The sequence below is a fragment of the Danio aesculapii genome, chromosome 25 (genome assembly GCF_903798145.1).
Source record: "Danio aesculapii chromosome 25, fDanAes4.1, whole genome shotgun sequence".
Lineage (NCBI taxonomy): Eukaryota > Metazoa > Chordata > Actinopteri > Cypriniformes > Danionidae > Danio > Danio aesculapii.
The window spans coordinates 28617743-28633262 of NC_079459.1; the positions used below are offsets into that span (position 1 = coordinate 28617743).

General features: G+C 36.5%; 1 protein-coding gene across 1 annotated transcript in view; it reads right to left on the minus strand.

Annotated features, from left to right (window-relative positions):
* muc5.2 (mucin 5.2) overlaps nt 1-15520 on the minus strand; it is a 37117-nt gene that overhangs the window by 20007 nt on the left and 1590 nt on the right. Inside the window, exons 2-28 of the mRNA XM_056451325.1 lie at nt 12516-12609; nt 12357-12425; nt 9133-9168; nt 8756-9020; nt 7255-7366; nt 6359-6446; nt 5253-5332; nt 4954-5167; nt 4617-4742; nt 4413-4530; nt 4192-4330; nt 3977-4084; nt 3766-3835; nt 3486-3620; nt 3150-3317; nt 2959-3053; nt 2734-2863; nt 2410-2656; nt 2289-2329; nt 2078-2181; nt 1795-1946; nt 1483-1621; nt 1276-1386; nt 970-1149; nt 643-882; nt 381-537; nt 113-244 (exon numbers count right to left, since the gene is read on the minus strand). Of these exons, the coding sequence (XP_056307300.1) occupies nt 113-244; nt 381-537; nt 643-882; nt 970-1149; nt 1276-1386; nt 1483-1621; nt 1795-1946; nt 2078-2181; nt 2289-2329; nt 2410-2656; nt 2734-2863; nt 2959-3053; nt 3150-3317; nt 3486-3620; nt 3766-3835; nt 3977-4084; nt 4192-4330; nt 4413-4530; nt 4617-4742; nt 4954-5167; nt 5253-5332; nt 6359-6446; nt 7255-7366; nt 8756-9020; nt 9133-9168; nt 12357-12425; nt 12516-12609 (3550 nt within the window). The remainder of the gene's footprint in view (nt 1-112; nt 245-380; nt 538-642; nt 883-969; nt 1150-1275; nt 1387-1482; nt 1622-1794; nt 1947-2077; nt 2182-2288; nt 2330-2409; nt 2657-2733; nt 2864-2958; nt 3054-3149; nt 3318-3485; nt 3621-3765; nt 3836-3976; nt 4085-4191; nt 4331-4412; nt 4531-4616; nt 4743-4953; nt 5168-5252; nt 5333-6358; nt 6447-7254; nt 7367-8755; nt 9021-9132; nt 9169-12356; nt 12426-12515; nt 12610-15520) is intronic.

Here is a 15520-nt window from a genome sequence, read left to right on the forward strand (position 1 = left end):
TGTATTAATAAAAATATTTTAATTTAATTTTGATTTTCTCTGAAGTAAGTTTTTCCTCTGCAAACTATTAATTGTACAAAATCCTTTGTTTAAAGGTTTAAAAATGACATACCCTCCAGGAGAGGAATTTGATTGGAGCAAGTTCCTAATGGGTTTCTACAAGTTTTCATGCAGGTCGATCCACAGGTTTTATAGTGCCATTCACATTCACTTGGGGGATTGTTGTAATAGTCACAGAATAAAGCTGCAAGAACAACCACATAATGACAATGAAGGAGATCCAATAATAAATGATAAGAAATTTAAATCTTAGGAGTATTTTGAGGTTTACGATTCCATTTGTAACTCTATAATGGTAATAGTAAGCAGTTTGGACTTACGGCAAATACTTGGGCTTCGCCATGCTACGCAAGCACCGGTTTTACGGCATTCAGCAGCATAAGCAGCCACTGCAGTACAGAAACAATCACAGTCACCCCCGCTGTCGCATGCACAGGTGTCCTTTACACAGGCATCATAGTATGGGCCAGAGTCCACCTAGAAACAGCAAAACCTTTTCTTATTTCAGGCATGGAAACAATAAGGGCAAAGTCCAGAAGACCAATAATTTCAGAATTACCCCAAGAATATAATTTTTCTTACACGTGAATGGCAGTCTGTAAAGACAGGGCTTGTAATGATGCTGCATTGTTTGATAGCCCAGGCACTCCGGTGTGGATTTTTCTCACATGGATTCATAACATTGCTCACATCCGGACAGCCTGGATTTGACTTCCAGCTATTCCCAAATACCACTGGATCGGTGACTTCTTCTCCGTCATGTTTCATAAAGTCATTGTTTGCATTACCATCAAAGTTTCCACACAATCCACACACCTTACCCTGTCATAGAGATCAAGTTAATGTTAAGGTAACTGAATGAACGGGAAAGTGAATAGTTTTGTTTGTGTACAAAGGGGTAATGTTTACCTTAAATTTAGGATGGAGTTGGAGCATCACACTTGTTTTACTGTCCCAGATTAAGTTCAGAAGTCCTTTGACCTCAATGACATTGTATATCCCAGCAGTATGGATTTGGTATTGGTAATCTGTGCCATTGCTTTCAACAACTTGAATTTCCTTCTCCTCTGATAAAATCATCTTGTATCTCTGCAGTATTGAAATAGCCAGTAAGAAAGGTATCCATCAACAGATTAAATAATTGAATATTATTTTCCCATGAGATATTCTGCTTGCACACTTAAGTTGACTTTTGTCTAAGATATATATCCTTACCCCAAAGAAAAGATTGATAGACTTGGAGCAAATGGTTCCAGAGGTGCCACATGGGATGTTCTCTGTGACCAGGCGTAAAGAGTATGGACTCTGGTCTGTATTGCAATAGTCCTAGAGAATCCAAACAAATTGTGTGTAAGATTATAATCAGGTTATAATCTAATTTTCCTTCTAACTTGGAAAACCCCAAATTGATGAAAAACATACATGGACTAAGATTTGTTCACAGTCTCCATGGAAAGAATATTTCTTGCCATCAAATGTCATGAAATGACCTTCACCATAGATGGTACAGGTGCCATAACACTCTTTTTCTGTGCAATCCCACATCCCATTTTTGCATGTGCTGAAATATAGACATAATTCATAGATTAGCCTTTCAATGGTTTGCACCTATTTTACCACCTATATCAGGAATCTCATAATATTACTTAATTTTTGCCGTTGTGTTAAAAGACGCGCACATCTGATAATATATTTGTAATTTATTTCCTATTGCTAGCTTTAATGCTAGCTCACCAGGTGTTACAGTCCTCTTGAACTTGTTCTCCAGATGAATAGGTGACTCCATTGTGGACACAGGGACATTTTTCCCTCTCCACACATCCACCTTGTCCATCAGCCAGAAGGTTATCTGGACACATACACCCTGATACACACCCTGTGCTCACCTACAGACAAAACAAACCGAGAAAGGTCTAGCATTGGTAACCCTCATTTCTTCTTAGCTCTGACTTGCACAACATATTTTTGTGGCAACCAAAATAATGTGGAAATTTATTTTTTTTCCACCCAAACTTACACAATTGTTTAGGTCTTGTTTCTGACATGTTCTCTGACACTCTGTGCCTTTTTTTCCTGGTTCATAATTTGAGCATTTGAAGAGCACCATCGGAGCAACACAGTCTATACACACAACAAGCACACGAATTAGAAAATATTGCACATATCAAGTGATGATTAAAGTCTGAATTTGACTGGTGGATTTGCAGAATAAAAAAGTTGAAACTTACTTTCAGGATTGGAGCAGTGAAGTTTGCCAAGTTTACAGGTGCTGTAAAATTGTGCAAATCAAGAGTTACTAAAGGTCACATTGGTATCGTCAATGCATTGGGTGTTACATAAGGAACTTACCATGTTAGACCATCTATGTTTGATACTTCTAAAGGTTTTATGACCTGGTCACCGCTGTAACAAGGACACTGATCAGCAGTCACACAGATGCTGTCTTCATTAAGGTAGGTTCCCTTAGAACAAACACAGCCATCTACAGGTGTGAAGGACCCTTGGCAGGTGTTTTCTTGTCCACTGAGAGAATGGCAGGTGAGGCCACAGCCAGTCACACCATAGGACTGCTCCATGTTCTCTGAACACTCAGATTCTGTTCATAGAATAAACACTTTTAATATAAATTGTTTATTTTTTTAATATAGAGCTGTACTAATAAAATGTTCTCACCACAAGGGTCTGAATCCATCCAGCCTTGGAGAATGATTCCTCTGGCGGCACATGCATGGGCATAAGTGGACACAGCCGCACAGATGCACTTCCTAATGTCTGCACACTTGCAGGTGTCATAGACGCACCTCTGCAGAGAATGAATTCCATTGTCAACATGATGATGCATCTGCTATAAGTACTGTATATAGTTGATTTCAAAAGGGAATGTACAAAAGAACTCACTTCATAGTAAATCTTTGGGCATATTTCTGAATGACATTCGGAAAAGGCTCCACTTTGGTTAGTAAGACGGGAACACCAGTCTTTAGCAAGTTTCTCTGAATGAAAAGATTTGACATAGTTCTGTAAAGTTTGCGAATATTAATAATCAATTATTATTATTAGAAAAGAGTTTAATGTAATACTTAATATACCTGTGTCCACACTCAGACTACAGGGGTTGTCGAATGTGTTTTCAAGATCAGGACAACTATATGGGTTTTTTTTCCAAAAATTGGCAAAAGATATTGCTGTGCCCTCTGTGATACCCAAATCTGTTTTAAAGTCATCTGATTGGACATCATTATAGTTCCCACACAGTCCTGAAAGAAGTAGAATTAAAGGTAAGTAATTAGGTTTATACAATATCGCCACTGATATATTGTAACGTTTCTTTAATAAAGTAGTCATATACATTATTATTATACAGTTTAAGTAAATACAATATATTGCTGTTTTTTTATTCGTTCAATCTTTTATGTCAAACTCACCAGTCATTTTGCCTTTCTCTTCAGTGCTGGCTACAATATACAGCTGCATAACTGGAGCCAGCTGGATTTCCAGACGAATACTGTTTAAATCAGCAATAACGAAAGACAAAGAGGGCTGAAAGATGCTCACAGGACCTGGGACAATAAAACAGGTGGTTAGGAGACAAAATTATAAGAATTTAAAGAGGCAAGGAAAAGCCTCACTCACTTCAGAGAAATGGACTTAGTGATGTTTAACTTACATGCATTTAATACTATTCCCCCATTATTTACAACTCACCTATGATAGCAGGAAGCGTAAATGGGCTGTTTCCATTCAGTGTCACAACACCATTGGAAGAAAAATCGATCTGTTTTTTCAAGTAAACAAACAGATGATTTGTAATGTCATAATAGATCACTTCTTTGACAAAATTTTGGTATTATAAAATTAAAAATGAAACATACTGCAACCATTAAGATAGAAACCGTCAAATTAACCTAGGACTTACAGTGGTCCCAGAGATGACAAGGGTAACTGAATTAAGACACGTGTCTGTTCGTGCTGGATCACATTTTGCCAGATTTCCCACAACAGCAAAGTCACTGTCATTAGAGTGCTGGAATAACAAACACAAGTACCTCCAAATTATTTACAGTATATCAACAATGTCGCCACTGTTTTAATTGCTACTATATAAACTAAATTTATCTTGCTCCGACAGACCTTAGTGAGGATGTAGTCGCAGTTCCCGCTGAAGGTGAAGCTCTTTCCATCATAAGTGGTGACGTGAGACCCTCCAACAACAGAGCATGTCCCAGGACAGTCTAGGTATGTGCAGGTCCAGTGTCCAGCGGCACAAATACTGATATAAGATGTAGCAGTGTCAGCATTTGTACACGTATGCATGATTTTTTTAATGTGACTATCAATGTAAAAAATGTTACCATTTTTTACAAGCTTGTTTGTAAGATTCTCCTGATTTATATACTGTGCCATCATGCACACATGGACACTCATTCACAGCAACACAACCACTCTGACCAATGTCGTCTTCAACGGTGCCTTTACAAAAAGAAGGGATGATGGCATTTATTCAAATATATTTTATTCACAAGCACGAAAAGTCTATTGATATTGCATAAAATTACCTTCAGGGCAGAAGCAGCCATCCACACAGTGATCTTTACACATTAGATGCGCAGTTGGGTCAGAGCAGGTGCTCTTACACGGACCACCACACTCCAGGTATTGCAGGTTTAGAGGACACGTCTTTGCTACATTACAAAATAAGACAATTAGTCTTGTATAAAATGTGTTAAAATGGCCAGATATTAAGTCATGCTAGAAAAGTTTTAACAGGTGAGGATTATAATCAGTGTAAAGATGAGATTGTTACCAATACGTTATACTAGAACTAGAAGTGATGTGGTTATTCCACAATATTTAGTTCTTTCATTTTCATTATTTATTTGAAATGACACTCACGACAGAGCTGTTCTGTCCTCCATGTTCCTGGTTGTCCTCCAGCATGTGTGCATTGTCGTGAAATCTCTGTTAGAGTGTTGCACAGACATTCATGGCTGCCGTAACATTGACACAGGTCGCTCACACAGGCTTTTTCAAATATTCCCATGTCCATCACATCATAACAGCCACTAAACCCTGGACTGCTGAGGTACTGCTGGCAAATCATTGTGTTCTGGAAAAAAAAAAGTGGAAAATCGGTCAAATATTCAATTGCAAGCATCAAAATTTCTATTTTTTTACCAAAATTTCCATCATACCTGGTCACACTGATCCTTGGGTGGAAGTATAACGTCTTCACATGATTCAGTTGGTGTTGAGATCTTCCATGTGGCTGGACCTAAGGATTTAGTTGGTCAAACAACATAGCTTAGTTGAAATTACTTAAATAAGTGAGTAAAACCATTGCTTTGAAAGCGATTAGTTGACTGTACTTAAATAAGTAAACCCATTGCTTAAAATTTATTAAAGGGATAGTACACCCAAAAAATGTACTCAGAAAGCTGAATAACGGTAGCCATTGATTTCCAAAGTAGGAAAAATAATTACTATGCAAGTCAGTGGTTTCCAGCTTTTTTCAAAGTATCTTCTTTTGTGTTCAATAGAAGAAAGAAAGTCAAACGGATTTGAAACAAGTGAAGGACGAGTAAATGATGGCAGAATTGTCATTTTTGGGTGACCTATACATTTATGTAAATGAACTATGTGCACAACTATGTACATTTTAAAAGTTTAATATAATAAGTTAATTATTGTTCTAAGTAACAAAGGGCTTACTAACTTTTTAAAGTACAACTTATCACTGTTTAAGGCATAAGTTTCAAACTGGATTTCTGGAGGGCTGCAGCTCTGCACAGTTTTGCTCCAACCCTAATCAAACACCGCTGATTCAACTAATCAATGAGTTCAAGACTACTAAAGACTGTTAAGCAGGTGTGCAGTTGGAGGCGGTTGGAACTAAATTCTGCAGAGCTGTGGCCCTCCAGGATTTGAGTTTGAGACCTATAGTTTAAGGCAGGGGTGTCCAAACTCGGTCCTGGAGGGCCAGTGTCCTGGAGAGTTTAGCTCCAACCCTAATTAAACACACCTGAACCAGCTAATCAAGCTCTTACTAGGCATATTAGAAACTTCCTGGGGGGTGTGTTGAAGCAAGTTGGAGCTAAACTCTGCAGAGCTGTGGCCCTCCAGGACCGAGTTTGGACACCCCTGGTTTAGAGAAATGGGTTTACTCACTGTTTAAATGAACTAATACCTTTTTACAGTCTATATTGTATACACATATACACCAGTGTGTATTACAAAAATTCTCATTTTATTAAAATGAAATGAAAACAAGTTATTTTATTTACTAAAGCATGGCATTTACCACTCTCAGGCATATCATCATCCTTGTTGCCATTGTAGTTTCCGCAGAGTCCACATGTCAGCCCTTTATACTTCTCCGCAAGTTCAATCTAGGGAACATCATGAAATGTCAGTGATATGCAAACATAGATCAATTTCTCAGAACAACTCAAGCCTGTCAAGATGTTTATTAATGGCTAAATTGTTTGGCAGTGCAAACACACTTAATAAATTCAACATTGAGCTGTCAGTTACATGACCAAACCTGTTGGCTAACTGCGGCTTACTCAAACAATCCCTGTTTGCATAATGATTTGTAGAACTGATATCCTGTTTGCTTTTCCTTAGTTATCATGTGCAAACAAATATAGTGGCTTAAAGGGTGTGTGTGTGATTTTATTACAGGTTCATAGATTAATTGTGACTCATTGTGAAAGAGAACCTGTGCTGTAACTTTATCAGGTTTGCTTTGTTTTGTTTTTTTACCGCTATCAACAGATTTCATCAAATCAGTTTTGAAGTGTACATTAGAAGTCACTCATTCATTCATTTTCCTTCAGCTTAGTCCCTTATTTATCAAGGGTCGCCACAGTGTAATGAACCACCAGGTATTCCACCATAGGTTTTAAGCAGCGGATGCCCTTCCAGCCGCAACCCAGTAGTGGGAAACACCTATACACTCTCACATTCACACACACTCATACACTAGAGGCCAATTTAGTTCATCCAATTCACCTATACCAGAAATCTTTGGACTGTGGGGGTAACCGGAGCACCCGGAGGGAACTCTACACAGAAATGCCAACTGGCCCAGCCGGGACTTGAACCAGTGACCTTATTGCTGAGAGGCAATAGCGCTAACCACTGAGCCACCATTAGTAGTTATATTTGTCTCAATATATTGTACATTGTAAATACCGCTATAGAGTTGTCTTCTTCCCAAAAGATGGTCATTCCATATCTGGAGATCTTAATACTTGTTGGGCTTCCTTCGATTTTAATTCCCTTCTGATTGATTGGAATAGACACCCTGCAGGAGGAAGTGTTAGAAACTTATAAACATATATAAAGACAAAACATAATACATTTAGATGTGCATCAGAATAGGTTATTTAAAATGGAAAAGGGTTAGTTCACCCAAAAATGAAGAGTCCCTTATCATTTATTCTCCCTCATGTGGTGTTAAACCTTACTTCTATTGAACACAAAGTAAGATATTTTAAAGAATGTTAGTTGATGGCACCCAATGACTTCCAATAGTAGGAAAGAAAAGCAATGGAAGCCTATATGTGGCATAACCAGCATTATACAAGATATCTTCTTTTGTGTTCAGCAGAAGATGGACACTCATAAAGAATTAAAACCACATGAGAGAGAGAGTAAAAGGTGAGTACATTTTAATTTTGTGGTGAACCATCCCTTTAATAAAATGGCAGTGAGTGTGTGTGTATGACAGAGATGTCTAAACTAGGGCTGCATGCCGAAGTTGGCCCATTCTAACCTTTGATCTGGCCCACTATTCCAGAGGGAGAATGTTGGTTGGGTGAGGCAGCCGATTCTAATGTTATCACTCGACTGAATGGGCGTTATCCGTGGTTATCAGCTGATAGATATGGGCCAGTATGGGCCTTCTACACCTACTGGTAGGCTCAGAAGACTGTTATCATCCATCCACATGGTTGACCAGCTATAGATCATCATTATTTATATTATTTATTAAATTTACCATTAATTGTATTTCATTAACGTCTACCCCTACCCTACCTCTAAACCCAACCGTCACAGTATTGTAAAAACAGATCTGGATCTGGAGTCTTCTATTAGTATAGCTGATTAACCATGTGGATGGATGATAACAGCCTTCTGAGCCCACTAGTAGGTGCAGAAGGCCCCTACTGGCCCATATCTATCAGCTGATAACCACTGTTAACGCCCATCCAATCGGGTGATAACATTCAAAGTGGTTTGGTGAGGTGGTTGGGGCAAATATCTTTGACAGAGATCGTCATTTCGAATTTAATGTAACCTTTTGTTTGCTTGTTTTGTCATTTCTTTTGTTTTGTAAATGATCTATTTTTAAAAATATACTGTATAAATACCATCGATGAGCAGATCAAGTCAAAGGAGGTGCAGCTTAGTGTATTCTGCATTGAACTCCATTGAATTCATGGGATTGTTTAGGTTTTTACTTGAATAATTTCATTATACATTTTTTAAAACATATACTGTGAGAGTTATTATAATTTAAAGCGATGTTTTCTAGTTATTTTGAAATATTAGGGTGAAAAGGAAATTACTCATGGAAACTTTGCTGTAATACAGTTTACCTCAATCAAATTTGGGTTTTTTTTGGCCCTTTAGTTTGGGCACTCCTGGTATTTAGGTATTGTAGAAGATATATATATATATATTAACTCACACTTGATCGTCCATCATGATGCCGCTGTCGGTGATTTTGATGACTGTCCCCTCCAGCTTTACTATGACTGAGCCAAATGAGATGGAGCCATTGACTGTGTCTCTTTGCATCTGGATGTTAAAATCAGAAATGGCGGCATCACACATCACCGCCAGAACGTAGTTGCACGTGTCTGGCAGTTGAAAGAAATGACCATCGAACGTCTTGAAGTGAAAATTTCCCCATGTGCTGCAGATTCGGGACTGATGATCAGGTTTGGGTTCAACTGAATCAAAAGAGAGTTTATAAATAAGCGATAGGTTCAGTGGACAAAATAAACTGTTTGCTAATTGCATAAACTGGTAAATATGCAGTTTTGAATCATTTGATTTAAATACCTTTTGTCACCATCACAGTCGTCATAGTGGGGGACACTATAAAAAAAAAGCCAAAAAAGAACAACTTTATCATTTGTTTTGATTAATATTTATATAAAAAATTAAGGATGCACAATATATTGGCTGCCATATTGGTAGCTGCTGATAAATTATGATTTTGTTATGTGATGCAATGTGTTATGTTTATCACAGTTAAAGTTTTAATATAATATATATATTTATTTAAATATATTATTTAGCATTTAGTTTTTGTAGTGAGCTTTGAATAAAAAAGATATTTACAGATATTTTCAGCATTTGTAAGTACACCCCTCACAAATCTCTCTTGTAAATTCATATTTTTAATAGGAAGCTATACAATATTATATTTGTGCATATACATTAGATTAGTCAGTACTGAAGCCAAATCGGGAGCTGATCTTACAAAATAACTTACGATAACGGTTAAAAAACTAGTACAGCCAAATTTATATGTTATAGAAAAATATTAAATACAAATTTTAAAAAAGAGGAAAAATCAAGAGAAGCAAAAGAATGAAAAATTGTTGAAATTTTGTGAGCTGTTAATTTTTTTTGCAATATTTTGCTTGAATTTAAATGTAATATCTTTCAATTTTTAAATATGTTTAGTCACTAAAATATTATTTTAATAAGTGACGTTTATTTATAAACTAATTTCGAGAGGATCAAATGCTTATGATTGCTTGCGGCTGGATCCGCATTATCCCATTTTTGATTCACCAACCAGACGATTCCTAAGCCACTATGAATACTCTAAGTTCCATATAACAGCCCTCTTCATTTTGAAGAATTCCCCCTTCCACCCCTAGTTTTCCTTTCCTAGATGGGTGGCACGGTGGCCCAGTGGTTAGCACTGTTGCCTCACAACAAGAATGTCACTGGTTCTAGTCCTTACCAAGCCAGCCGACGTTTCTGTGCGGAGTTTACACGCTCTCCCCGTGCTCACCTGGGTTTCCCCCGGGTTTCCCGGTTTCCTCTCATCGTTAAAAAACATGCAACTTAAGTTAAAAATTACTAATAATGACTAATCCAAATTGGCACCATAGACATGCTCCTAGTAAGTAGTTATCTCTTAAGAGCAATCACTAACTGTTCATCAGCTACTACAGCAGGGGAGTTCTCGATATCTACGTGAGCTCAAACTCTACTCTTGCCTTGCAAACGGGAGGGAGCCCCGGGCTCGAGGATCTTATGAGCTCAGGGCTCTCTCCTGGGACAGCATGCCAAACAAGCTTTATTATCAATCATCAGCTAAGTGTGAACTCTTGAGATATATCTGTTTAATAAATCAGTTTTTTTTAATGCACTAATATACATTGCCTATATTCACTGAGAAATGGATAAAAAAAAATTATTTTCAAAATAGGGTGTACTCAATTAGGCTGAGCACTGAATATTTAACAACCATATTTACCCATTTTAGATCATAATTAGGCTATGATCATTCATATTTATTCATTCATTAATTTTTGTTAGGCTTAGTCCCTTATTTATCAGGGGTCACCACAGCGGAATAAACCGCCAACTATTATAGCATATTTTTTTACGCAGCAATGCCCTTCCAGCCACAACCCAGTACTGGGAAACACCCATACACACTCGCATTTACATACACACTCATACATGGTCAATTTTGTTTACCCAATTCACCTATAGGCATGTCTTTGGACTGTGGGGAAACTGGAGCACCCAGAGGAAACCCACGCAAACACGGGGAGAACATGCAAACTCCACATGGAAATGCCAACCAGCCCAGCCTGGACTTGAATCAGTGACCTTCTTGCTGTGAGGCAACGGTGCTAACCACTGAGCCACTGTGCTGAAATTATTCATATTAAAGTATATTTTTAATGTTCAATTTTTATCATTCCAGTGAATCTGTGAAAACTATGCAGATAAAATTCATATACATTGTAATTTTTCACTTTAAGATCTCAGAATCTCACACGATGAAACAGCTTTTTTTGCTCTGTCAATTTGGTACTTATTGCTTTATGGCTTTTAATAAAGTGTTTTGTTTCTGATGATGTAAAGAAAACATCTAAAACAGACTTTTAAGTGTTCATTTTGTAGCACATTATCAGTTTGTGCCTATACATTTAAATTAAAGGATGTTTTCTCAAAATGAGTTTAAATCTCATCTTCAGCAGCTCATATAGGCCATATTGAGGGATGTAAAACAATGGTCCTAACATATTTCCTGTTTTACATTTTAAATTTCCATAGCTTCCAAAAAGTTCCACATACTGATAAATAATGTTATGACAGCTGTTATAACAACAAGTTATGATCGAATTGCCTCTTGTTACAGATATGAAATAGTTTGACAATAAGCAGGAAATATTTATGGGCTAATGACATGACCACATTGAAAGGGTCTATATACACACTCAAAAAATAGATGCTTGTTTAAACTACTTATTCAAAATAAGCTGAATCAATACAATTCCTCAGTTTTTTTTGGCACAACTTAATTGTTTTATGTTGAATCCACTTAAGTTTGTGAAGAAAAAGTTAAGTTAATTTAATCGATTTGTGTTGGGACAACATGAAGGAATTGTGTGTAACCCAGCATTTTTACAGAGCATATACACTGTAAAAAAATAAAGGGGTTCCACACAATTGATTCATGTTGTCCCAACGCAAATGATTAAGGTAACAAAAACTTAAGTGGATTGAACATAAAACCATTAAGCTGCATCCAAAAATCGTGTTGTTTCAGCTCATGTGCTTTGAACAAGCAGCAACATCTTTTTTTAAGCGGAGCAAACAACAAATTCTTTATGCTTCAAAAATGTGCTATTATTTTTCTGTGTATGCAGTATTTTTTAGTTTTGTGTGACACAAACTTTCCCAATCTCGCCTCTGTACCTTTGACATTAATGTTAAATAGTGTGTAACCATAATTTTAAACCTGACTTCATCCAATGTTAAGGTTTTTGTGTACTACAAATGTGTGCAAATTAGCACATCTATAATGAAACAATACTTATTTGCATATTTAAACATAACATTTCAACTTGTAATTAAAAAAACTTCAATAAATCAACTGGAGAAGTTTGGTAATCACTATTACTTTATTTTTTTTACCGTTTGCCTACAGTGTGATGAATTTTTGACCGCAAATATTCCTATGCAGATTCAATCAGTACATGTCATTATACTTGCATCTAAACACAGCTATTAAAATATAAAATATTTACCAGTTGTTGTTGGTGGCCAAGTAAAGTCCATAGGATCCTTCATACCGTCTCCATAATCTCCCATGAAGTCTTCAAATGTAGAAAGACACAGATTTGTTCATTAATATGTTTAAAATGAGCTTGAATTTGAAACTTTTTTCCATTAGAATCTGCCTCTACCTGCTTGTACAGACTGCATCCCCGCCAGCAGGATGACCCATCTCAGCATCCGCATCTGGGACAACATCACCGTCCCACTGTCCATCCTCAAGAGCTAATGTGAGTTTTCTGAAAGTGCTCCCGCTTTTATAATGGTTACCGGTTTGCTTTGGGGGAACGTGGTTTGTGATCTGAAGGTGGACCCGTGGCTTGGTCTTGAATTTGGCCTTGGGCTTGGTAGATACTTGAAACAAATAAATATTTAATGTCTTCTTCGGTGTTTGCGATTAAACAAACTGTATTCAAATGATGAGAACTACGGTACGTTCTGTCACACAATGATTCATTGATCGCTTGTTTGAATTGGGCTGCACTAGGATGTGACTCTTGACTCCAGTGAGAAATGTGCTTTATTGAAGGATTTTAATTGTCTTAGAATGGTGTTATAGAATTTTTATTTTGGTTTTTACTTTATTTTGTCAATTAAATTCAGTCTGTGTGATTTTATGTTGCCTGTTCAAACTACTTATTTATAATGAGCTGAATCAAAACCATTCTTGAGGGTTTTTATGGGATAACTTAATTGTTTTATGTTCAATCAACTCAAACTTGTAAGAACAAGTTAACTTTATCGATTTGTGTTGAGACAACATGAAGGAATTGCATGAAACCCATCATTTTATATAGTGTTGTATAAGTTATATAAGTAAAAAATGGTCTCTTGAAATAAAACATTTACTGACATTCAATATTATATTTTATTTCAGCGAGTTTCTGTGTTATTAAAATAGCTATTGCTCAAATAATTACTGAAATAACTAAATGTCAATAAATTGCACATTTTTAAATGGGTTAATTTAGGAACTAAAATAATCATTAAACTGATAAAGTTAAAACCATTTTCTCACATGAATTAGAATAAATGTCAAATGAAATAGAAAAGTAACAAATAAATAAAGCAGAACTGGTTAAGAAGAAATTGATGCAAAATTAGATCCACATCAGATGATTGCATTGGCGTACGATGCTCATTTGTTACTTTATTGAATTATTACTTTGGTAAATGATTTCAATTGTCTTAGATCAGTGTTATAGAATTTTGAATAGGGTTTTACTATATTTTGTAAGAGTGCTTTCACACCTGTAGATTGATTGTTTTGTTCTGAAACAGGGATTAAAATTGTTACAATGTTGCTCCTTGTTCTTGGTGCGGTTTGTTTTCATACGATAAAAGTTTCTAAACTACCCGAAATAGCTAAAAAAGTCACATGCGAGTAAACTCTCCTCACATAGGTCAGAGCTTCACGGTTTATTTTGCAGAGTCCTGTTCAACTGTCATGCATCCTTATTTTAATTTATGACGATGAGCAATAATTTTGAATGGTGACACCCACAGACATCGTCACCAGATATAAATGAGAGGTAAGACTTTCTTATACTTAGCCGTTGGCTAGAGTTATGCATTATAGGCTTTACATTATAGAGAGAAATAACAGACTGCAGTCATTTTAAATCAACACTATGTTGATGATGTGTACCAAATTTCAAGCCAATGCGCATAAGGACTACTAAAATATAGCATTTTACTTCACTAAATTTAAAATGGCCGCCAATGATGCCAACCTGGTCAAGCAAGCACCACCGTTTAGATGTGATTATGTTTGATTGATTAATCCACCCAAATGTCATTAATAATAAAATTGTATCGTTTTAATGGAATGACAGTCCAACAATGCGTATGTCTTGAATCAACACTATGGCAAGATCCAAAGGCATATAGGAAGAGTTGCTGTTTCAATAGCATTTGAGTGCAGGTGTGTGTTCAGAGCTTCATCTCAGCCTGTCTGACATGTTTAAACCTCCGACGGCTGTAGATCTTTCTGGACGCAGCAGCAAATATATGGGAAACATTTTATTGTGTAAACATGGTCTTTTTTCACTGTTTACTTTGTCACTATTCTGCTTGTATTGAAAGATGAACTTAATGAACTTTTACTTTTAAATTATTAAAGGGTTCTTTATACAACAGACACTTAAATGGGTGTTTATCTGTTACACCTCTGAATATGTGATATGTGTGCTTAGCATAAAATGATTAATTGCAGTTTGGTGTGCAAATATATGCTCAGGAGTATTTTTGATTCAGTTCATTAATGCCTTTTACAGTTTAACTTTCAATTAAAGGGGTTATTTAATTTTTTATTAAATGTTTTCATTTTTCATACATTTTTCTACGGCTTATTCTCTATTTCAGAGGTAGCCACAGTGAAAGGAGCCACCAACTATTCTGGCATATGTTTTACGCAGCGGATGCTCTTTAAGCCATAACCCAGTTTAGGGAAACTCTGATACACTCTCATTCACACGCACTCATACACTACGGCCAATTTAGCTTACTCAATTAATCTATAGCTCATGTGGGGACTGTAGGGTAAACCGGAGCAAACCCACGCCAACACTTGGAGAACATGCAAACTCAAACCAGCAATCTTCTTGCTGCGAGGTGACAGTGCTAACCACTGAGCCACCGTCCCACCATTGGTTTAACTTTGTTTTTCAGATTTTTCAAAGTTTTTTAATATCATTATGAATTCAGTGTTAATCTTGTTTGGTTCCAACTGCAACACAGGTGTCTTTACGGGTCAAATTTCTGAATATCTTAGTCTGTTATTTGTTAAGTGTGTTTGATTAGGGTTGTTACAGACATTTGCAGAAAGTAGATTTCCAGGAACTCCCAGCAGGCGACTTGATGTCAAAAAAGCAAATTGACATTGTTGATGTCAAAAAACACATAAAAAAATGATAATCAATTTGATGTCAAAAACTTGACGTCTATATGACTTTCACAAATTGACCCATTTGACCACCAAAATAACAACAGAAAAGGTATAGGACAATTTTATTCACCTGAAAGCTACGATTACAAATTTACACTGAATTTTGTTCCACCTTATGCAACTGGTCCACCTTTACAGGTACTCTGCCCTGCACAAACTATGGGCCAGTGGCATATTCACATAATACAT